Source organism: Bos grunniens, chromosome 10 (genome assembly GCF_055505025.1).
Source record: "Bos grunniens cultivar Pamir isolate PY7600 chromosome 10, Bosgru_T2T1.0, whole genome shotgun sequence".
In the NCBI taxonomy this organism is placed as follows: Eukaryota; Metazoa; Chordata; class Mammalia; order Artiodactyla; family Bovidae; genus Bos; species Bos grunniens.
The window spans coordinates 16,614,012-16,637,776 of NC_141174.1; the positions used below are offsets into that span (position 1 = coordinate 16,614,012).

Consider the following 23,765-nt stretch of genomic DNA (forward strand, 5'->3'; position numbering starts at 1 on the left):
TTCGATCCCTGGGTCAGGAAGATCCCCTGGAGGAAGGCATGGTAGTTCACTCCAGTGTTCTTGCCTGGAAATCCCATAGACAGAGGAGCCTGGTGGGCTACGATCCATAGGGTTGCAAAGAGTCAGACTCCATGGAAGGGACTTAGCACATATACACATAGGCCTTAACGGCTTCCCAGGTGGCTCAGGGGCAAAGAAGCCACCTGCCAAGCTGGATCCAATCCCTGGGTTGGGAAGACTTCCTGGAGAAGGAAACGGCAACCCGTTCTAGTATTCCTGCTTGGGAAATTCCATGGATGGAGGTGCCTGGCACGCTACAGTCCATAGGGTCACAAAGAGTCAGACATAACGACAAACCAACCAGCCATCGAAACCCTTAATCCAAGGTTCTACCACATGAGATAGACAGCCAAGGGGGTTAGAGCCTTCATTTACTGCTCTCATTTGTCACATTACGAGTGGTCTGTCAACTGGGGAAACACCCAGAGGCTGGCTGGAATGGTTGCAATCCAGTATCAATAGAATTCAAAGAGAAACACAGACTGATGGCCAGGGGCCTGTGTCGGGTACTTGCAAGGGACAGAGATCCGGCCCGCAGTGGGGACACCCTGGTAAAGGATGCGGATTTTTGTGGAGCAGCATGAGAATACAAGGCAAGCACTCCTGGGGCAGATAATGGGGTCCTCTCTTCCCCAAGGAGAGACAGAAGAACTCTGGAGAGAGAGGTCAGTGATCACACTCACGTGGATGGTCTGAGCCCCGCCAGCCCTGCTTGTCACCGTGGGTCAGCATCACCCTTAGGTGGTTGGGGGTGCTGGTTTAGTAGCTCAGTCATGTCCGACTCTTTGCGACCCCATGGACTGTAGTCCACCAGGCTGCTCTGTCCATGGGATTTCCAGGGCAAGAATACCAGAGTAGGTTGCCATTTTCTTTTCCAGGGGATCCTCCTGACCCAGGGATCAAACTCGGGTCTCCTGCATTGCAGGCAGATTCTTTACCGACTGAGCCACCAGGAAAGCCCAACTGTAAGGGGCCTGGGAGAAAATGTGGTAACACCAGGGCCACTAGGCCCTGAGGAAAGACTTCTTACTCCTGGGACCCATCTCCTGACAGTGAGGACTAAGTCAGTTCTGTGTTCTGACACCAAGGCTACTGCCTACATTGAAGACAGGAGCCATCCAGGGCATACAGAGATTGAAAAGCTGCTTTGTGCCATCCCCTTGCAAAAGGCCCTTCTTGGAATCAAAAAGGAGTTAGAATGGTCCATAGGACCTCAGGAGCTGCATCATGGCTCAAGTCAAAAAGATCAAATCAGCAGGGATGCTCTGGAACCCAGCAGCTCTGGGAGAGGCCCCAACAACCAGAACAACTAGAACTTTTTCTAAAATCAGCAACTGATTCTAAAATTAAGAATGGTGAGCCCTGTAAACCAAGGGTGTGGCCCCTAATCCAAGGTGGCTCTTTACCAGGTGGCCAGGACCTGATCTATATACAGGAAGCCTTTTACTTTCTGAGTGTCATGGGCAAGTCTACAGATACTTTTTTCAGGGCACGTAAGGGGCTTCCCTGATAGCTCAGTTGGTAAAGAATCCACCTACAATACAGGGGATGCCGGTTCAATCCCTGGGTCAGGAACAATCCCTGGAGAAGGAGTAGGCTACCCACTCCAGTATTCCTGGGCTTCCCTTGTGGCTCCATTGGTAAAGAATCCGCCTACAATGTGGGAGACCTGGTTTTGATCCCTAGGTTGGGAAGATCCCCTCAAGAAGGGAAAGGCTACCCCCTCCAGTATTCTGGCCTGGAGAATTCCATGGACTGTATAAGTCCTGGGATCACAAAGAGTTGGGCACGACTGAGCGACTATCATTTTCACTTTCAAAAGCCCTTTTGCACAGAATTTCAGTTTTCAAGGCACCTGCACATCCAGCTTGCAAACAGCATCAAAACCATCCAGTGAGGTGAACAGCAGGAAGCCCATGGCACAGATGAGACACAGAGCCCTGGGAGGGCCCGTCCTTCTCTCCATTTCATAACTGAGTTGGCTCAACTCGCTAAAGTCACAGAGCTGATCGGTAGTAAGGTAACATCAGGACTTCTGTGGGTCCACTCCCAGCCCTGCTCTCTTCCCACAGAGCCTCACTGAGCCAGGCTTCAAGCAGCCCAGGAACACGTGGTCTGAGACCCAAGATGAGCCAGGGACCAATGGGGTCCTTTGCAATGGGGTTTGCTACATAACTAAGGAATGTGTTTGGGTCATTATAGAATGGCTAACAATTACTCTGGACCTATTATCAAAAGTTCCTTCTAGGGGCGTCCCTGGTGGTCCAGTGGCTAAGAGCCCATGTTCTCAATGTAGGGGGGCCTGGGTTCGATCCCTGGTCAGGGAACTAGATCCCACATGCCCCAACTAAGACCCGAAACAGCCAAGTAAATAAATAATTTTCTTCTTAAAGTTCTTTCTGGACAGTGAGTCAGAGGCAGTACAGTAACTGGAGAAAATGTCAATATCTCTGGGTGTCTCTCAACAAAATTACAGTGGTGGTCTGATCCCTGCAAACACAACTTCCTTCCCTCACAGTAGCCTTGAGAGAACCAAACATTTCCAAGGAGGACTGTCATTATCGTTGTATAGTTGCTGCCTCTTTTGCGATCCCATAGACTGTAACCCGCCAGGCCCCTCTGTCCCTGGAATTCTCTGGGCAAGAATACTGGAATGGGTTGCCATTCCCTGCTCCAGGGGATCTTCCTGACCCAGGGATCAAACCTGCATCTCCTGCTTGGCAAGCAGATTCTTTACCACTGAGACACCAGGGAAGCCCTAGGACTGTCTTTACTCCACAAATAAAGCAAGGCATTATCGAGATGCCTGTCCCAAGGCTAGAGGCTGAGAATGTCTCTTGGCAGCCAGGTCTTCCCAGGTCTCACCCCTCAAGTCAGCCAGTCTCAAAGGAGGAGGAGCTTCCCCACCTGCCACTCTTCCCAGGACCAGCTTCCAAGGCTGCTGAGGAAGCAGGTGGAGGGGATTTTCTCAGGAGGCCCACTGACACATAAAAAGTGGAAAAGATTAGTAGGAGTTCTGGGCCAAGCTGCATTTTTCCTCCACCCACCACTCCCATGCTCCTGAGGCCCTGGGTGACATGTCATTCCATGGCAAATATATGCTCTGGAATCTCCCTTCAGCAATGAGAAGATAATGCCCCAAAGATAAAGGGTAAAACCAGAACAGCAGTCGTCCATCTTTCCATCAGCACTTTCTTAGTCCCCACCATGTGCCCACCAGGGCCTCTTCTGGCCTGTTTTCTATAAACAAGGTCTTATGGGGGGTGACCTATTTCTAGAAGGGTGGCGATGCCAGCACCAACCTAACGCATCGGTGGAGGGAGTGGACAGGCAGGTCTGCTTAAGTTCCTTCCTGACCTATGGTGTCAGGGAGGAGGGTCAGTGAGTGGTGTTCCTGGGACAGCAGCTGAGGTGAAAGAAAGGCCTAGATCCAGAGGCACCTGAAGGAGTGCTTCGAACCTGAGTCTGGTGGGAGGGAGAAGACGGATGTGCACTCAGTGAATGTCTATGGAGGCTCCTCCGGGCTCAGGAGCTTTCACACATCGTTTAACATGGATGTCCACCTGTGAGGCTGGCTTCCTTGTTACAGATAAGGAAGCTGATGCCCCAAGAGGGCAGGTGTCCAACAGGAGGCCCCAAAGACGGGGGCTGGCAGAGCCGGGTCAGGGTCCCACGGCTCCCGTACCAGGACTTCTCAAATTTCAGTATCACAGTTCCTGGTGGAGAATCAAAACCACAGATTCTAAAGTCCCACCCTGGAGAGGGTAATTCCTTGGATCTGGCCCCCTAGGACTGGCAATCTGCATATCTAACAACAACACTCCCCCTTTCCCCATCCCCCGCCCAGGTGGTGCTGAAGCTGGAGATTCCTGGAGCTCACTTAGAAACAATGGCCCTTCACTGCCCCGAGGACTCCCCAGGTGGTGCTAGTGGTAAAGAACCTGCCTGCCAATACAGGAGACATAGGAGATGAGGGTTCGATCCTTGGGTCAGGAAGATCTCCTGGAGAAGGGCATGGCAACCCGCTCCTGTATTCTTGCCTGGGAAATCCCATGGACAGAGGAGCTTGATGGGCTACGGCCCATAGGGTTGCAGAGTCGGACATGACTGAAGTGACTTAGCATCCCCCAAGGACAGAAATCAAGAGCTAATTCTCAGCTGCTGTCTCCCTTGGAGTCCCAGGAAGGGGTGGTTGGTGGGACCCCAGCGTGCTCCTGCCTAGCTCCTTGACAGAGAAGAAACGGGCCTCTGAGTTCATTGAGGGGCTCCACAAACAGGAAGCCCAGGTCAAAGGTCTGAGGAGGCGAGGACTGCTCAAGGGGAGCCACCACCCCAAACAGCTGGTTGCAATGGACCCTGCTTTAAGGCCACAACTCATGGCACCCCACTTCCTACATTTCTGAGTTGGTGGGCACAGCAAATGGCCCTGAGCAGAGACAGCTGCGTCCAGAGCCAGCTGGGCAGCCGCAGCCATGCCAACACAGCAACGTAGGGGTAGAGATCAGGAATGTCCAGGGGAGAGGAAGAGGAAGAAAAATAACCCCCAACCTTGCTCCAGCTCCTGTCCTTCCTGGAGTCAGCAGAGTTGTCCCATCAAGACTGATCTGGTACCAAAAGGGGTTTGTGTTCATCTCCTCTCTAAAGAAAGAGTCGGACAGGAGCCACAGCAAATACCACTCCACTCGTGGTTCGGGGACACTCTTGTCTAATCCCGAGAAGTTGATGAGCAAGGGAAAGCCAGCCCTACCTCCCAATACCCTCCTCTCTGTCCTCAGGCTGGGGCAAGGCCTCATCTCCAACCGTGTGGGGCTCAGAGGCCAAGCTACAGATTTCACCAGCAGAGAAAAGGAGAGATGCTTGCAAAAGGGGGAAGAGGCAGAGGAGTCCGGATGGGCCTCCAGAACCTGCAGGATACCTCCCACCCCTGAATAACTCAGCAAAGACAAAGGCCCATAGTCCTGAAGAACCAAGAGAAGGGAGATGCTCCCTTGGGTTAAGTTTGGGATGGTGCTAGACAGAAGTCAAGAGATAGAGAAGAAAGAAAGAAGAGCAAACCCCACTTGCACCCTAACCCTGTAGCTCTTTATCATCTCTGATAGTGTTAGCCACCGAGTTGTGTCCGACTCTTGGCAACCCCCTGGACTGTATAACCCACCAGGCTCCTCTCTCCGTGGAATTCTCCAGGCAAGAATACTGGAGTGGGTTTTCATTTCCTTCTCCAGGTGCGTCTTCCCAACCCAGAGATTGAACCCGGGTCTCCTGCTTTGCAGGCAGATACTGTCTGAGCCACTGGGGAAAAAGCCCTGATAGGGATCTCTGATAGGGATCCAACCAATTCACACAGGGCCCTTTGATGTCGGGGGCGGGGTGGGGGGGTGGGGGGATGGGGGGAGGTGAAGGCAAGGGAAGGACATCCTGTTAACAGCTTTGTTGGATAAACATCAAGAATCAGGCAGTGAAAAAGGGCTGTGTCCACCTGATAAGCCTGGGCGCCATCCCTCCTTCAGTAGGGTCTTAGGTTTGTAAGCCTGAGGTCTGATGTGTAGAGCTGGCCCAGTACCTGTATCATCCCCGAGACCCTAAAATCTTCAACACAGATGCCAGGTTCCATCAACCAGCACCAGACAGCTTTTAGTCTGAGTAGTTCTCAAGAGGAACAAGTCCCCATCAGGATACTGCCTGGAAACTTCTAGAAAGGCCCGCTCTTCCCTGTTGACCCAATTCCCGGTCACTTCATTCATGGAGAATTGGCTCATAACCATCACCCCCTTGGGGATGCTGTCCGGCTGGGTCCCCCGACATTCACTCTGGAGCATGTCCTCCCACAGAGTGAGCCCTAAATGTCCTGTGCACACGGACCCTTAAGCCTGCCACACAGTGCTATAATGAGCATTTCGTGTTGGTCTCTTTCCAGATCAGCAGCCAATTATCCGTGTTGAGGATACAGTAGTGACAGCACCTGTTCTTCATTCAGCAGATAAACTCTGCTCACTAGATGCACTCATTCCTCCCCTCAGCCGCCTTTTGCAGTTGCTGTTCAGCTGCCCAGTCCTGTCTGCCCAGTCCTGTCTTTGTGACCCCACGAACTACAGCACTCCAGGCCTCCCCTGTTCCTACCACCTCCCCAAGTTTTCCCAAGTTCATGTCCATTAGCTAATATTATCTCCTGTGGGCTCCCAGATGGCTCAGATGGTAAAGAGCCTGCCTGCAATGTAGGAGACCTGGGTTCGACCCCTGGGTCAGGGAGATCCCCAGAGAAGAGAATGGCAACCCACTCCTGTATTCTTGCCTGGAGAATTCCATGGACAGAGCTTGGTGGGCTACAGTCCATGGAGTAACAAAGAGTCGGATACAACTGAGTAACTAATGCTTTCTTTCAATATTATCTCCATCTTACAAAAGAAGATGCCAAAAGTTAGAAAAGTTAAGGCCTTGTCCAAGAGTACACAGCAGGGCTAAAGATGGTGTTCTAACCATCGTGGGCCCAGCAGAGTTCAAGGTGCCCTGTAAGGACTGAATAGATTTTTCCACTGAAGGAGTAAGATTGAGTCATGTCAGGAAGACAATCCAGGCATGAGAGTCCCTTTCAAGAACCACCTGAGCTCTCAGCTACCTGAGTGGTCACCTTACTTCCCCTTAGGAAAGGAATACTTGTTTACTAATAAGTCTGACCATTCGTAAGTGCCTGTTATGCCCAGAGGCCTGAGACATGGGAGAGATGTACTAGTCAAGGTTCCAGTCCTTTGGCAAGTTTCCCATTTAGAGGAGGTGGGGGAACAGGGGAAGAGGACAGGAGAAAAGTTAAGGAAACAGGGAAACACGAACCATGGGAAAACAAAGGCCGGTATCCATGGAAACTCAGCAGTTACACAGAAGGGCAAGGACCACCTTCTGCCGGCACAGAGACTGACGAGGTGACGGCAGGGTGAGCAGGTATCAGGAACTCAACCACAAGAAACACCTCCCAAGTAGTGTGTATCTTGTTTCTTTGGTAGTAGAATACACACACACACACACACACACACACATATGGCCTAACCTTTACTATTTTCATTGTTTCTAACTGTACAGTTCAGTGGCATTAAGTGCATTCATATTACTGTGCAACCATCGCCTCCATCCATCGCCAATACTTTTCAGCTTTCCAAACTGAATCTCTGTATCCATTAAACACGAGCTCCTGCCACCCTCCTGCCCCAGCCCCTCAAAACCACCATTCTACATTTTGCCTCTATGAATTTGATTACTCGCAGTACCTGTGGTATAATAAAAATTTATTTAGTCTTTACTCTGGTTCCTGGTACAGAGCTCTAAACCCTGGGCTTTTCTGAGTGATAGGAGTATCCTTTGTGATTCATAAGGATCCTGTTTCCATCACACCAGAACTTATCCCATGAGGTGACTCAGACTGGGGCCCCGCTAGAGCCCTGGGATGGAGCTGGTCTCCAGAAGCTCAAGTGATTAGAGTTTGGGAACTTTCAGCAAACCCCCAGAGAAGGCAATGGCAGCCCACTCCAGTACCCTTGCCTGGGAAATCCCATGGATGGAGGAACCTGGTAGGCTGTAGTCCACGACTGAGCGACTTCACTTTCACTTTTCACTTTCCTCGCTGGAGAAGGAAATGACAAACCACTCCAGTATTCTTGCCTGGAGAATCCCAGGGAAGGGGGAGCCTGGTGAGCCCCCGTCTATGGGGTCACACAGAGTCGGGCACGACTGATGTGACTTAGCAGTGGTAGCAGCAGCAGCAGCGAACCCCCCTCCCCCTCCTTGAGAATAGGAGGGCAGCTGGGAATTGAGCTCTACAAAAACTCTTGAACCAGGAAAGTTCCGTGAGGCTGGTAAACACGTGACATCAAAGTGCTAAGAGGGCGGCACCCCACAGAGGCTCTGAAATCTCCTCCACTTGGCTTTTCCTGACTTGTACCCTTTATAATAAACCGGGAAAAACAGTTAAGTCAACTGTTTATCTGAGTTCCCTGAACCATTCTAGCAAATTACAGATCCTGAGCAAGGTTCATAGCAACCCCACCTTATAGCTAGTCAGTCAGAAATATAGGAGGTCCCTAGGACTTGCAACGGAGAAAGCAATGGCACCCCACTCCAGTACTCTTGCCTGGAAAATCCCATGGACGGAGGAGCCTGGTGGGCTGCAGTCCATGGGGTCGCTAAGAGTCGTACACGACTGAGCGACTTCACTTTCACTTTTCACTTTCGTGCATTGGAGAAGGAAATGGCAACCCACTCCAGTGTTCTTGCCTGGAGAATCCCAGGGACGGGGGAGCCTGGTGGGCTGCCATCTATGGGGTCGCACAGAGTCGGACACGACTGAAGTGACTTAGCAGCAGCAGCAGCAGGACTTGCAAATGGAGACAGTCTTGTGGGTCCAAGCCCTTGACTTCTGGGGTCTGCACTATCTCCAAGTAGTTAGTGTCCGAGTTGAACTGAATTGCGGAACACCCAGTTGGTATCACAGAAAGTCAGAATTGGTTGGTGTCAGAAAAAAAGACAGCTCAATAGGTCACATGAGTAGAATTCCAGAATATCTATTTTTGTGACTACCATATTCAACTCAGCCACAGTGTCTTTAAGGTCCATCCATGTGTAGCATGTCAGAATTTCCTTTAAGAATGAATAATATTCCAGCATGTGTATATTTCATATTTTAACAATCAGCCATAGATGAACACTTGGGTTGCTCCCACCTTTTAGCGATTGTGACGAATCATGCCATAAACATGGGTACAAATATGTGTTCAAGTTCCTGCTCTGAATTCTTTTGGGTATATACCCGGAAGTAGAATTGCTAAATGCTATGGTAATTCTATTTTTAGTTTTTTGAGGAAGTGCCATACTGTCTTCCATGTGACTGCACCACTTTACATTTCCATCATCGATGCACAAGGGTTCCAATTTCTCCACATTTTTTCCTACATGTATTACTTCTTCCTTTTGGACAGTCATTGTAAGGGGTAATGAAGTGGCATCTCACTGCAGTTTTGGTTTGTATTTCCCTAATGTTGAGCCTTTTTTCATATACTTATTGACCATCCACGCATTTTTGGGGGAGAGAAATTTCTATTCAAGTCTTTGGCTCATTTTTAAATTGGGTTGTGTGTTCGATGTTGTTCAACTGCAGGAGTTCTTTATGTATGCTGCCTATGAACTTCATATCAGATATATGATTTGCAGATAGTTTCTTCCATTCCACAGCTTGCCTTTTCATTCTGTTGAGAGAGTCCTTTTTACATGAAAGTTTTCCATTTTGATGTAGTCCAATTTATGCTATTGTTGTTATAGACGTTTTTAGTGTCACATCCAAGAAATCACTGCCATCATTATAAATCCAGTATCATGAAGATTTCCCCCTACGTTTTCTTCTAAGAGTTTTATAGCTTCTCACAATACCATTTGTTGAAAAGACTGGTGATCATCATGTGTCCTTGTAGGTTCATCGGTTGTAACCCATGCACCACTCTAGTGGGGGCTGCTGACAATGTGAGAGGCTACACAAGAAGCAGGTGCGGGGAATCTATGGGAAATCTCTACCTTCCTCTTGATTCTGCTGTGACCCTAGAACTGCTCTAGAAAACAGTCTATTAAAAAAAAAAAAAAAGGCTGTCCTTTTCCTCTTAAACAATGTTAAGGTCTTCCAATCCATGAACACAGGATGTTTTTACAATTATTTATGACTTCTTTAATTTTTTTCAGCAACATTTTACAGTTTCAGTGCACAAGTCTTTCACTTTGCTGGTTAAATGACTCAAGTGTTTTCTTCAATGATACTGTAATTGGAATTGTTTTCTTACTTTCCTTTGGGGATTGTTCATTGTTATTATAGAAACAATCCATGTAAAATGTTGCAAGTTTGGTCTGCTTTGTGCTCTCAGGTTTGCAGGGAGGCACAGGAGAAGGGAGAGGGGAGGGGCAAACTTGAGCAAAATGGCCATGAAACTTTCTACCATTTTGAATGTGACTCTTTCTTCAGTTGGGTGCTTCCTTGTTTGCTGTAGATCTTTGATGTACAGAAATGCCATAGGGAAGGTTATTTTAGCCAGTTTCTCATTTATTTAATGTTTCCGTGGGAGAAGAAGCGTGTGGAGCTTCCTGGTCCACCATCTACCGATGTCACTCTCCAAGGCTCTAGGCTTAATCTCTAAGCAATGTATCTTCAAGGACAGAAGTAAGAAGCCAGACTGGTCAGAGCAGGGGAAACACTGGGAGGGAACAAGAGACAGGCTGGCTGGGAAAGGCAAGGAAGGAGGGGCCCTGGATGCTAAACAGAAGACGTAGCCTTGATTCCACGGAATCATCAGGCCCTCAAGACTGCCTGCCAAGGCAACACAGCCAAGTCAGGAGCCAGGCCAGGCTACAGAGCCTCCTCCCAAGCAGAGCACTGAGCTGAAGGTCAAAGAAGCAGGGTTAGGAGCTTCTGCTGTGGTTCCACCTCACAGGCCTGCAGGGCCTCCCCACCCCACCAAACCCCCCCAAACTCCCAGGGCTTTGTTTATTTTCAGAACCTCAAGTGAATCAGAATTATAAGTGCTGCCCCAAGCCCACCCTCACGTCTCAACCTGGAGAGTGACTGAGCTCCCAGCTCCTCCCCCTGGGAACTGGACCCTTCCTACAGCAGCACAGACACGCCAGCCCTGACAGGAACCCGGCTCCAGGCAGGAGGGCGCCTTCCCAGGGCACGGAGCTCCTCTCTCCTGATGATTTCACATCTGATCACAAACCTCGCCTGGGAAGCCAGGTGGAAACACAGGCGCCTGGCCTCTTCCCTGGAGGATCTGATTAGAAGTCCAGGTGAGGGCCCAGGCGTCTGTAGTCTGTCCTGGACCCACAGGTGAGGTAAATGGGCACCATTTGAGGGAGCACTGGTCTAGTTTCCTTCCCCAGTGGCCAGCCTCTGAGCTCACCCACCTGCCTGTATCTTTGGTGACGGCTTTGCATGAAGGAGAAACCAGAACTGGCATTCAGTTCCCCTTTACTTTCCCTAGAAGTCTCACCCAAGAAGTCTTATATGACCCACAATCTCAAAACATGGACAGTAACAACAACAGCATAATTTTTGAGTTTTATCAGAATTAACAAAAAACAAAAACAGATTTCATAAGCCAGACTCCAAAGACAAAATATTGCATGATTTTGGTTCTATGCAGTACCTAGAATAGGCAAATTAATGGAGAAAAAAAGTAGAATAGAGTAGCGATAGAATAGAGATTATAGAGGAGTTCCTGTTTAATGAGTACAGAGTTGTTGGGAATGATAAAAATAAATATTTGGGTATAGATACTGGTAATTCTTAAACAACATTGTGAAACTACTCAATGCCATTGAACTGTATACTTATGAATGGTTAAAATTATGAATAAGTTATAATTTTAGCACAATTAAAAAATTTTAAGTAAAAATCTGGTTTCTGGCTTCTTTAAAGGCAACAACAAATGAGATGGTCTGATAACATGAGACGGTCGTGCTGTGTATACGAACGGTTGGCGGAGGCTGAAGCAGCTGCCAGTTCAGCTGGGACGCGTGTTCTCACGATGCCGTGACCCTCCTCCTGTGTCACTTTTCCTTGCACGACCTGGCTGCCCCCATGAGCATTAGAGGGTTGGTCCTGGCCCCACCCCTTCTCATGCCAGTCTCCACCAGCCTTGCCCTGGCCCTCCCAGTCCCTGCCTGGTCCTCTCTCCCAACCAGAAGGGGAGGTCAGCAAGTAGCCAGCCACGGGGGCAGGTGCTTCGTGCCCTGACAGTGACCACAAACACAAGCACACAGGCGCTGGCCTTCTCCTACCCCCAGACATCACTCAGACCTTGAGAGTTTCTCTGACATGGCAACAGCCAGATTGATCAGTCTGAACTTTGACCCACCCATGTGCTTGGGAGTCTGGAACAAGACGAGGCTGGCCAGCCACCTCTCCTGACCTTGACTCCTGAGTCAGCCTCAGGAACACCCAGTCTCCCTGGGCAACAGACGACCAGCCAGCCCAGTGAACACCACCTCCTCAAGATGGGACTCACTTTCCTAGAGCCCGCATTTATCCACGAGAGCCTGATTTCCAAATGCTTGAAATATGATGAGATTCAGGACCCGATGCCCCCGAATATGGGACCTTGGCATAGTGAATATTTTAAGCTGAAGGAGTTTGAGAACTGCAAAGCAGAAAGGTCACTCTGACCTCCTCCCCCCGCCTCCCCATTCTTCCCCAAAACGAGCCTTAAAACCCTCCTGTGGGAGGTACCCTCCTGGCACCCAGAGGAAGGGAGCATCCTTGTCTCTGAAGATAAAAGGACACTGCAGAAAAGAATCCTGACATATAGGCCTTGACAGTGCTCCCGATCTACAATGATCTCAGACCTATCCTCTGAGTGTCCACTCTTATCAAACCTGGCACAGAAGTGCACAAGTCTGGACTTCCTGGTGACTCAGTAGTAAAGAATTAGCCTGCCAGTGCAGGAGACACGAGTTCAATCCCTGATGCAGGAAGATCCCACATACGGCAGAGCAACCAAGCCCGTGCGCCACAACTGCTGAGCCTGTGCTCTAGAGCCTGGGAGCCACAACTGCTGAAGCCCACCCACCCTAGAGCACGTGCTCTGCAATAAGAGAAACCTCTGCAATGAGAAGCCCGCACACAACTAGAGTAGCCCCTGCTTACTGCAACTAGAGAAAAGTCCATGCAACAACGAAGACCCAGCACAACCAAAAATAAATAAAATCTTTTTTTTTTGAAGTGCATAGGTCCAACTATTGCTTCATTTCCTCACAAACACTCCCGTGTCACCTAATATTTATAGTAAATAATTATGCATAATTTGCTTTTATTAATCTGACTTTGTCCATTTAATTTTTAGCTGGGGACTCTAAGACAGTCAAGGAAAACTTTTTCCTCCACTACAATTAGCATCATCATTCCAGACATAGTGGAAAATGTTGCTAGTCAGTAGGCCTAAAATATATGCTAACTTCTAAAGACTCACCATGGAAAAAGAATGTAAAACAGCCTCTCGGTAATTTTATTACATTGATTTCATGTCAAAATACTATGTTGGATATACCGAGTTAAATAAAATTATAGTTCTAAACCTAATTTCACTGTTCTGTTTACTTTTGTAAACAAATTTACATTTTACCTGTTTTTCATGTGGCTGCTAGAAAATTTGGTCATGTATGTGGCTTGTGTTTGTGGCTTTCATTATATTTCTATTGGAATATAATGTTCTCCAAAGGCCACAGCCAAGGCTGCTGTAGAACTCTAAGGTAACTGTATTTTCTTCACGTTGAAAAGCAAACTGGTTCTCTCTAGTCTTTTTCTGGGTGGCGCTATGCTGGGAGCTGCCCTGGGGCCCTGGAGGAGATCCCTTCTGGTCTTAGCGCTGGAGGCTCCTCATTGGGGCTGGGGCTGCCTTGAAGATCTAATCCTGCTCCCACATCTCCCTCACTCCCATGCCACCAAGGGGTCACCAGATCTCACACAAGGCTTTCCTCCCTGCCTGGCTCAATAACAATGTGTCCACATCCCTCCAAACCCCACACAGATGGTTCTCCCTGGAAACAATGGAACCAGTGTTGCCAACACTGCGGAACTGCCACCACCTGTGCGAGGGTCACAGGACTCCCTGTCCACTCTCACCCCAGCTCAGATCCACTGGGTTCTTCGCCCCGGAGCCTGGGGCCCCACCTTCCTGAGGCTCAGGGAGGTAGGAACAGCCCCTCTGCAGGCAGCAGGTGAAGTGTGCCTGCTAGTCACGCCCAGCTCTCTGCGACCCCACAGACTGCAGCCCGCTGGGCTCCTCTGTCCATGCAATCTCCCAAGCAAGAATACTGGAGTGGGTTGCCATTTCCTCTTCCAGGGGATCTTCCCAACCCAGGGATTGAACCCACATCTCCTGTGTCTCCTGCATTGGCAGGTGGCTTCTTTTACACTGAGCCACCTGGGAAATCCATCAGGTGAGGAGGCAATGCTAATGCCTGGAAAGTCAGAATAGAAGGCAGGGGCTGGCTCACAAATTCTAGACAAACTGCTAGACACTGTGTCACCACTAACAAACCTCGAGACAGAGGGCCAAAACTTGAAACTCGGAATCTTGCCATTTTTATTTTTAAATATATGCTTTGTCCCCATGAAGACCCAATAATGGCCCACTGACAGGGCCTGTGGAAGTGGAACTGGCTTCAAACCTCCTTTTTATCACTCAGGGCCTGTAGGACCCTGGAAAAGGTTGCTCCATTTATCTGCATCTGAAGTTTCTCACCTATAACAACAGAGACAATCCCACCCACCTCAGAGGCTAAAAAAAAAAAAAAAAAAAAAAGCATATGGATAAAAAAGTGCCTTGTATTATCATAGGTGTTTGATAGAAATTAGCTTCTTTCTCCTTCAATCTTCCCTTAGCAATGACAAGAAGACAGTAAAAACCTTGCAAAGAACTGAAAACAAATCCTCTATACTCTCATCTTGTTGCTTCTTGTGTGTTTTTTTAAAAATCTGGATGTTGGTGCCTGGTACAATTTAAAAGCCTGGGAGGAGAACTCTGAAGGCAAGGGATTCTCTGTGTAGCCCCAGCACAGCACCTGGCCAAGGCATCTGTTTCCATTCTAATACACCAGCCATGGTGGTAGTGGTTTAGTCGCTAAGTCGTTTCCAACTCTTGCAACCCCAGGGACTGTAGCCCACCAGGCTCCTCTGTCCATGGGATTTCCTAGGCAAGAATACTGGAGTGGGTTGCCATTTCCTCCTCCAGGGGATCTTTCCCACCCAGGGATCAAATGCAGGTCTCGTGCATTGCAGGCAGATTCTTTACCAACTGAGCCACTGCAGGTTCTGGGTAAATGCCTATTGAGTCAAGGAATGAATGAGGTCAGAATTACCAGGGAACAGGAGTTTGGCTGATCATTGTGAAGTCTGCGGCCACGAAGAGTAACTCTCTGAAAAGACGCTTATAGTCTGTTTAGACAGCTTCATGGAATCTATTTTTTTTCCCCTAAAAAAAGAGCTCAAGGTGTTCTATTAATATTTCTCCACCATTCCATCATGCTTTACTTAGGAAAAAAGGTTAAAACACATGCCAAGAGCCAAACAAAGTCACCTCTATGTGAGGAAGCATAAGCAGTTCAGCTTTTCATAATTTTTTAGCCCGGTGGGTTAAGCCTAAAAGAAAGCACTAAATTGATGGCTCCATGACAAGAATATATGCTGTTAGGGTGTCTTTCAATGTGAAATTCTTAGCATTTTCTGACCTTGGTGGGGAGTAGGGATAGGAAATGGCTAACTATTCATACTAAATTTTAAAGATATATTTGGCTTTAAGTTAGGGCTTCCCTGGTGGCTCAGATGGTAAAGAATCTGCCTGCAATGCAGGAGACCTGGGTTTGATCCCTGGGTCTGGATGATCTCCTGGAGAAGGGAATGGCTACCCACTCCAGTATTCTTGCCTAAAGAATCCCATGGACAGAGGAGCCTGGTGAGATACAGTGCATGGGGTTGCAAAGAGTCAGACATGACTGAGTGACTCACACTTAAACTCTTCCCTCACAGGTGTGTGTGGAGAAGTCTGAAAAGCAATTAGCTTTTGCTCCATGGTTAACAAAAAAAGCGTTGGGTTCTCTGATCTCACCAGGCCACCTGAGGGTGCATCTCTCTCCTGCCCTCCCCAAACAATGGGTTTGGGACTGCAGTGACCTTATCTGAATCCTGTTGGGGCTGCAAATAGACAGCTTTAACCCTCTGGAGACATGAAAGATCCTGCCCCCCGACTCCTCAGCTTCACCCTCGGATAAAGAAAACATCCAGTAATGTCAACCCCACCAACAATGCTGTAATGGAGATGTTCAAATCTGTGGTCACACCACCTTTGAGTATGCTATGCTATGCCTGACTCTGTGTGACCCCACAGACGGCAGCCCACCCGGCTCCCCCATCCCTGGGATTCTCCAGGCAAGAATACTGGAGTGGGTTGCCATTTCCTTCTCCAATGCATGAAAGTGAAAAGTCAAAGTGAAGTCGCTCTGTCGTGCCCGACTCTTAGTGACCCCATGAACTGCAGCCTACCAGGCTCCCTCGTCCATGGGATTTTCCAGGCAAGAGTACTGGAGTGGGGTGCCATTGCCTTCTCTGACCTTCGAGTATAGGGTGTTGTAAATGTCACCCTCAGTACCTATTTTTTAATTGTCCTGAACAAAAACATCCAACTGGTTTCTTCCCCAGCCCTTAAATCCATTCAATCTTCTGAACGGTCAAACCCACAGGTTAAAGAAAACTGGGTAGAGGCTTTTCTGTTGCCTGCTTGTGCTGAGAAGGCCTGTCTGTTGCTTTCACTGACTGCTTACACTATTACCCAAGTGGCAGGACTTACTGGCCTGAAAAAATTTAGCTCAAGTTACCTTTCTGGTGGTAAAGATGAACAGAATGACAATTAACCTTTAGAGAAGTTTGGAAGTTTCTGACCCAAAGAAGAACTTTCTAAATGAAAGCTTAATCGTTCTAAATCAGCAGTTCCCAACCTTTTGGCACCAAGGACAGGTTTTGTGAAAGACAATTTTGGCACAGGCTGGGAAGGGTGGATGGTTTGGGGATGATTCAAGCTCATCACATTTACTGCACACTTCATTTCTCATCTAATGCCACCGCTGATCCGACAGGAGGTACCTGTCCATGGCCCAAAAGTTGAGACCCCTGTTCTAAACGTAATAAACAAGGAAGAGAAAACAAGCCTTCAAGAACTAAGGGTTCCTGGTCATTTGTTAGATGTGTCACCAAAACTGCATGCGCTTTGGAAGAAGTGAGACCCACCCCCCCCACCAAGGCAGTGGTCCAGATAAAGAAGGACCCCATAAATAGCTGCTTCAGCCTTTCGGACACAGGGATCAGACTCACAATAAGCCCACCTTTCTGGATTTAATATTCTCCTTCCCCTAAGGAGGAAAGACAAAGGATTAAGATATGAACTTTCCAGGCCTTCCCATGGCTTCTAGGCCTTAGAAATTCAGAGCAAGAATTTGATTCCATCCTCCTGGACTTGACTCTAACTCTCAGGGTAGGCATTTGACATCAAGCACTGCTCCCACTGTCCTGGCTCCAGCTGTGTATAAAGAAGGTGAGCGCAGTGCCAGCGTTGCTCTTGCCTTTTCACGCGGTGTAGGAGATGCTGCACTCTGGGAAAGCTGGTTGGACAGGCAAAAAACACCGGCCAACCTCCGATGACACAGAATAGTCTGACAGCCAGGGGCTATTTCCTGAGAAAGAAGAGCTATCCTGTTCAAGCTGGTGAAGTAAGTTCAGGAATGAGATCATAAAGACAACATGTGTTCCAGAAGCACGGTTTCTACTGGAGGAAGAGAAACTGCGGTGACAGCAAAGGCCCTTCCTTTCGTTTCCCCACTTCTCTTACATACTCGCTCGGTCACAATCATCCACTCACTCAGTCACACCCAGCCACAGTCAGCCAGAGTCACAAACACTGCTGAAGTCGGAAAGCTAGTCTTCACACAGTGAAGCAGTTTGGTACAATGAACACCCTCAGTCCTGCAGTGAACGCCACCCACTCCTCTACCCACCTGATTGCCAAAGACAGCTATGGAGCAGGCGGTTGACACCTCATTAGCCCCGAACCAGACGGAAGCAATGCGGGAGGGCATACCCAGGATGAAGACCTGGGCCACGGAGCAGATGACCTGGCCCAGCACCGTGACTGGGAAGAGATGAGGCTTCAAGCTGCCCAGCTTCACCCAGGCTCCCAGGCAGTTGAGAGCGGAGCCAGTGAGGGCGATGGTCCGCAGGCCGAACTTCTCCAAGAGCCAGGCCACCGGCAGGAGCAGAGGGATGTAGGTCAGCATGTAGCACATGGACAGCCAGTCGATGGCAAAGGCACTGACCCCGTAGAAGTTCATGAAGATGTTATTGATGGAGCCGTACTGGATCCACTGGAAGGCATTGCACATGGAGTAGCAGCTGAACACCAGGACCACCGCCCACCGGCGCTTGCTCACCTTGATCACGCTAAGATCTTCAGGGCCCGAGCTACTGGGTTGGATCAAGCCACTGGGTTGAGCCAAGGTACTTGGGTGGGCCGAAATACTAGGGTATACAGAGACACTGGGGTGCATCGAGACGCTGGGGTGGGCCGAGACGCTGGGGTGGACTGAGAAATTGGGGTGCTCCTGGAGCGCCGAAGTTTGCGAAGGGGTGCCATCGTGGTCCTGTTGGTTAGGGTCTTCATTCACCATGACCGCAGCCTCTCCTGGCACCCTAAGCAGGTGCTGACAACTCGAGTCGACTTAAAGGACAGTGGTGTCGCCTGGTCAGCTAGAGCTTACGTGGCACTTGCCCAGCCTGCTCCGGAGGAATAAACTGAGTCCCCAGCCTGCGTAAAAGCCAGCGAGTGGGGCTCTTCCGCTCAGCCCCAAGCTTCGGCTCTCACTTTCCCTTGGCGTCCTCAGTCCCTGACAGCTGTCCCCCAGACCGGCTGCACACCGGCCTGAGCCAGGTCCTGGCCGCTGGTGCCTTGAGTGCCTCGGAGGCGTCCTGCCACCTTCAGCCCCTCGGTCCTGGTCAGTTTTCTCCCGGCGGCGCAGCCACTCGGCTGCGACTCGGATTCCTCCTCGGGCGGCTTGCGGCCTCGCCCCCTCCGCACACGTGACCGACCCGCCCCCGCCGTGCGCGGCTTCCACCCCCCTACGAACCCCCCACCCCCACTCCCACCCCACCCCACCCCACCCCGCCCCCACAGCCTCCAGCCTTCTCTAGCCGCTGGCCGGACAGTACAGTTGTTTCGCCACCGCTTGCGGGTGCATTCCTCCCCCCCACGCCCCAGGCACCATGGAAACCGCCCGGTTAACCCCCTCACCCTGGCACTGCTTTCTCAAATTCATTTGCCCCCTCCCGGGGCACTCTGCAAGAAAATGCCCTTCGCTTTTGCGAAGGTAATCCTCTAAAGAGAGTCTCCTCCCTGTCAGTCCGCATTCCCTGCGCGCCCACACGGATGCCCGGCGCCTCCAAACGGCTCTGTGGTATCCAAGAGGGATTCTCGACTTTTGCCCACTTGGCTGAGCTCCTCAGCCCTTGTTGGACTTTCGGAATAAAGACAGATTTGTAGATTTCCCGGGCTGGTTGCGCTCCTGGGGTAAAGGCGAGAAGCGCAAACTCACTTTCCCTCTTTGCTTTCCCTGCGAACTTGGTCTTACATTGGGGAACTTCAGATTTGAACCTGTTGAGTAGGACTCTTCTTTTTTCATGGATCCCCGGGCGGCCTCCTAGGCGACAACTTGAGGGCGGAAAAGAGAGGGGAGTTCTAAGACGCTGAAGACCCAGCGCAGGTTTTGTGGTGAGGTGCCCAGCACAGCGCACGATAAGTGGCCTCTGCACGCATGCAGCCCTATGCTGCCCCCTGCTGGTGTACAGCCCATTCTGCAGAGAAGCCCTCAAGTCAGGGCCTCTGGAAGGTCAGGCCTGCGGTGACTGCAGCCCTAGGGAGGAATAAGGGCCCAGATCTTCCCTGGGTTCAAACACCGATTTAGCTGCTCCCAGGCCTGCTTAGTAAACTAAGATACCCCAACCTCTCTGTGCCTCAGTAGCTTGGAAAATCAGTAAAACAGGGATGATGAAATAATAGTACCTACCTCACAGAGTTGTTTTGAGGCTTGGATAAGTTAAGGCTTGAAAGCTCTTGAAACATTCCTGGCAGATGATAAGCCTTCCCAGAGTGTCGGATATCCTAACAATTAAAAACTGAACATTTCTATTGTGCTAGAAATGTATACTCTGTTACCTCATTTAAGCATCCAAGAATTCTGTGGTGTAAGTGCTACTGCTTGTCTGCGTTTTATAGATCAGAAAACTGACCTCAAAGAAGAAAAGTCTCAGCTGACCTAAAGAGCCACAAGTCTCATCTCATATTCATCCAAGCTGCAGCCTGGCTCCTCAGGCAGAGTCTGGGGACAGTGTGTGGGCAAGCCCTGGAGCCTGTTGAAAGCCCAGGCTCACCCTGGACCTACTGAACTAGAGGCTGCATTTTAAGAGACATCTAGGTGATTTGTTTGCTCATTAAAAAGCCATTGGGTGCCTGTGCTTCCTTGTTTTCTCTTTTAATCTTCACCCCCAAAATGAAGAATTCAAAGCTCTGGGGCTGAGATTCTCAGCTTGGTCTGCACATTAAAATCCCATGGGGAACTCTCCACATTCCCAAAGCCTGAACCATATCTCAGATTAGGATCTGTGCTGCTGCTGCTTCTAACTCACTTCAGTCCGACTTTGTGTGGCTCCATAGACAGCAGCCCACCAGGCTCCCCATCCCTGGGATTCTCCAGGCAAGCAAGCACACTGGAGAGGGTTGCCATTTCCTTCTCCAGTGCATGCATGCATGCTAAGTCGCTTCAGTCATGTCCGACTCTGTGCGACCCTACAGGCAGCAGGCCACCAGGCTCCTCTGTCCATGGGATTCTCTAGGCAAGAATACTGGAGTGGGTTGCCATTTCCTTCTCCATAGGATCTGTGAGAGGGAACCTAAGCATCCATATGATTGAAGATGCCCAGGTGATCTCAATGTGCAGCCAAGTTCGAGCACTGTTGTGGCTTTAGAACCACTGGTTCTCATTGGAGGCACCCAATTTGGGGGGTAGAAATCATGGAGTCTTGGATTACAATGGAGTATTTGAAAGGAGAACTCATACCCATTTAAAGAATTTGTATTAATACATTAAATTCACTTTCACTATTCTCAGTTTTCCAATAGTGTTTCCCATCTTTCTCCAGGGAACACAGAACTTCTGTTCTCTTAGAAACCCTTCTGACATCTCTGTTCCTTGCCCTAGGTTATCATGGTCCTCTCCCCAAACTCCACAGATACATTCTTGACTTCATTTAACAGATCTGGAAACTGAAGCCCAGAGTCAGAAAGTGTTGTCACAGTCCCACAGCTGATTAGCATCAGAACCAGTAATAATGAGATAGGTTTCCTGTGTTCATTTCCACATGTCTCTCCCACATGCTCCTTGGGGCAATGCTTCAGTTTGCTGAGAATTCCCAGGGGCTCTCACCTGGGATTCAAGTGATATTTGGGGTTGCTTTTTGTGTGGAAGAAGTCAGATCTACTGTGAGCTCTGGATTCAGTGTACTCAAGTTTTATTCTGCATATGAGCTTTAAAAGATGCTTGCTCCTTGGAAGAAAAGCTATAACCAACCTAGACAACATATTAAAAACAAGAGACATTACTTTTCAATAAAGGTCTGTATAGTCAAATCTATGTTATTTCCAATAGTCACATGGATGTGAATGTTGGATCATAAAGAAGTCTGAGTGCCGAAGAATCGAAGAATCGATGCTTTTGAACTGTGGTGTTAGAGAGTAACAACTTGAGAGTTGTTATTATCAAGTTACTCTTGAGAGTCCCTTGGACTGCAAGGAGATCAAACCAGTCAATCCAAAATGAAATCAACCCTGAATACTCATTGGAAGGACTGATGCTGAAGCAAAACATGCAAAGAGCCAACTCATTAGAAAAGATCCTGATGCTGGGAAAGACTGAAGGCAGGAGGAGCTGGGGACAGCAAGAGCACGAGATGGCTAGATAGCATCACCAACTCAATGGACATGAATTTGAACAAGTTCTGGGAGATGGTGAAGGACAGGGAAGCCTGTCGTGCCACAGCTTTTGGGGTCACAAAGAATTGGACACGACTGAGTGACTGAATGACAACAACAATGAGCTTTGGGATCCTGGGCAAGTTATTTTACCTCTTTAGCCTTAAGTGTCTGAATGTGTAAAATGAGGATTAAAACTACTTGCCTCATAGGGTTGTTATGAGATTTAATTAAGATAGTGTATCAACGGTTTTCAGTAATGATATTATGGCAGCCTCCAGGGTAGTGCTGTCTCTTGGCTGATTCCCACCAGGGAGGGGACAGGTATACAAATGTCAGGTAGATTTTACATTGAACTGTTCTGTATGTATCCATTGGGGAGACATTTACTGAGCAGCTTACCATACATTCTATCTAGTTATCAGTATATCTACCTATCAGTATCAATAGATACACCTTCAGGGCGAGTACATTTTAGGGATTACTTCCTGAAAAGGGGCCTGGTTCCTGGTTCTATTTCAGCTGTCACCCCTGGGAGCTTTGGGACCCACTGACCTGGAACTCAAGCCTTCCTGGCTCTCTACAGAAAATTAGCAATGTCTGATCCCTCTGCGTGCGTGCTAAGTCACTTCAGTCATATCCAACTCTTTGCAACCCCATGGACTGTAGCCCACCAGGATCCTGTGTCCATGGGATTCTCCAGGCAAGAATAGTGGAGTGGGTTGCCACGCCCTTCTCCAGGGGATCTTCCAACCCAGGGATTGAACCTGCAGCTCTTTGTCTTTGGCAGACACATGCTTTACCTCCAGCACCACCTGGGGAGCCTGCTCCGTGGAGGCCAGCAGCTCCTCCTGGACTTGAAGTCAAGCTGTGGCATCTTTTCTGATAGCTTACCAGCATCTCCACTGGAGCTGTAGATGTGGGAACGTGGAGCATGCAGAGGGCATGAGAAAACTAAATGGCTAATGAATCTGGCTGTGATCCTGGATGAAAGGGAAAGTTAGTAGCTCAGTCGTGTCCTACTCTGCAACCCAATGGACTGTAGTTTGCCAGGCTCCTGTGTCCATGGAATTCTACAGACAAGAATACTAGAGTGGGTTGCCATGCCCTTTTCCAGGTGATCTTCCTGAACCAGGGATCGAACCCAGGCCTCCTGCATGCAGGCAGATTTTTTACCACTGTGCCACAAGGGCAAAGTCGACCCTGGATGAGTCTCCCTTAAAAAGTACTGACAGATAGAATTTGTAAAAATGTTGCCCTTACACATCTTGTATGAGTAACGTATGTGTGTAACACAGCACACTCACCCACACCCCTCTCTCAGTTCCCATATATTCCAGCTCTAAAATCTTGGGCACGTCTCTGTTCAGCCTGAAACCCTGAGTGAGGGAAGTTCCACTGCATAGGACTGTCTTGATATCTATGTGTGGAATTGAGTTGAATTCCACATCACCACAGAATTGCAGAAAACTGGGACAAAGAGGAGATCCAAGGAGTTTTCAGAGCAAGAAGAACAGGCTTCTTAAAACATTTTAAAGAAAACAGGTATAGAATGTCATCAGGTTATTCTCAAGCCTGGAAAACTAGAGGTCAGTAGAACAATGCCTTCTGGAGAATCATTTCCTGCCTAGAATCCTATACTCAAAACTATCAAAAAAGAAGTATTGGAAAAGAATCAAACATTTTCACACATGAATAGTTTTTTAAAAGGTAGTTTCATATCCTCTTTCTCAGGAAGCTGCTAAAGGAAGTGCTCCACCAAAACAAGGGAGGAAACCTAGAGAGTAAGACATAAGATCCAGGAAACTGGGACATGACAGCAAGTGATGGAATTCACCAAGATCATGGTAAAGGAACATCCCGGGTGGACAGCTATGAGCCAGTCAGAGAAACGGCCTGTTCTGATGGAAGCTGATCAAAGACTCCAGGAAAGATTGGTCCAAAAGATGACATTGATAAGACTGTGTCTGAAAATACTGAGAACAGTTTACATAATTGGGAGAGAACTGGGGGATTGGAGTAGTGATAAGCACAAATTAAGTGCCACAATTTTGAACTCTGGTGGAACATAAAAAGCTATGGAGGAAAGGGGAATAAAATCATGGTTACTTGAAGTGACTC

At 48.9% G+C, this 23,765-nt stretch overlaps 1 protein-coding gene across 2 annotated transcripts in view; it reads right to left on the minus strand.

Moving 5' to 3' along the window:
• LOC147363982 (choline/ethanolamine transporter FLVCR2) overlaps positions 1-18,656 on the minus strand; it is a 55,508-nt gene extending 36,852 nt beyond the window's left edge. For both annotated transcript variants that reach the window (XM_086319601.1, XM_086319600.1), the window contains exon 1: positions 17,623-18,656. In XM_086319601.1, coding sequence (XP_086175727.1) covers positions 17,623-18,291 — 669 coding nt within the window. In that variant the 5' untranslated portion in view covers positions 18,292-18,656. The remainder of the gene's footprint in view (positions 1-17,622) is intronic.
• Positions 18,657-23,765: the final 5,109 nt, after the last annotated feature.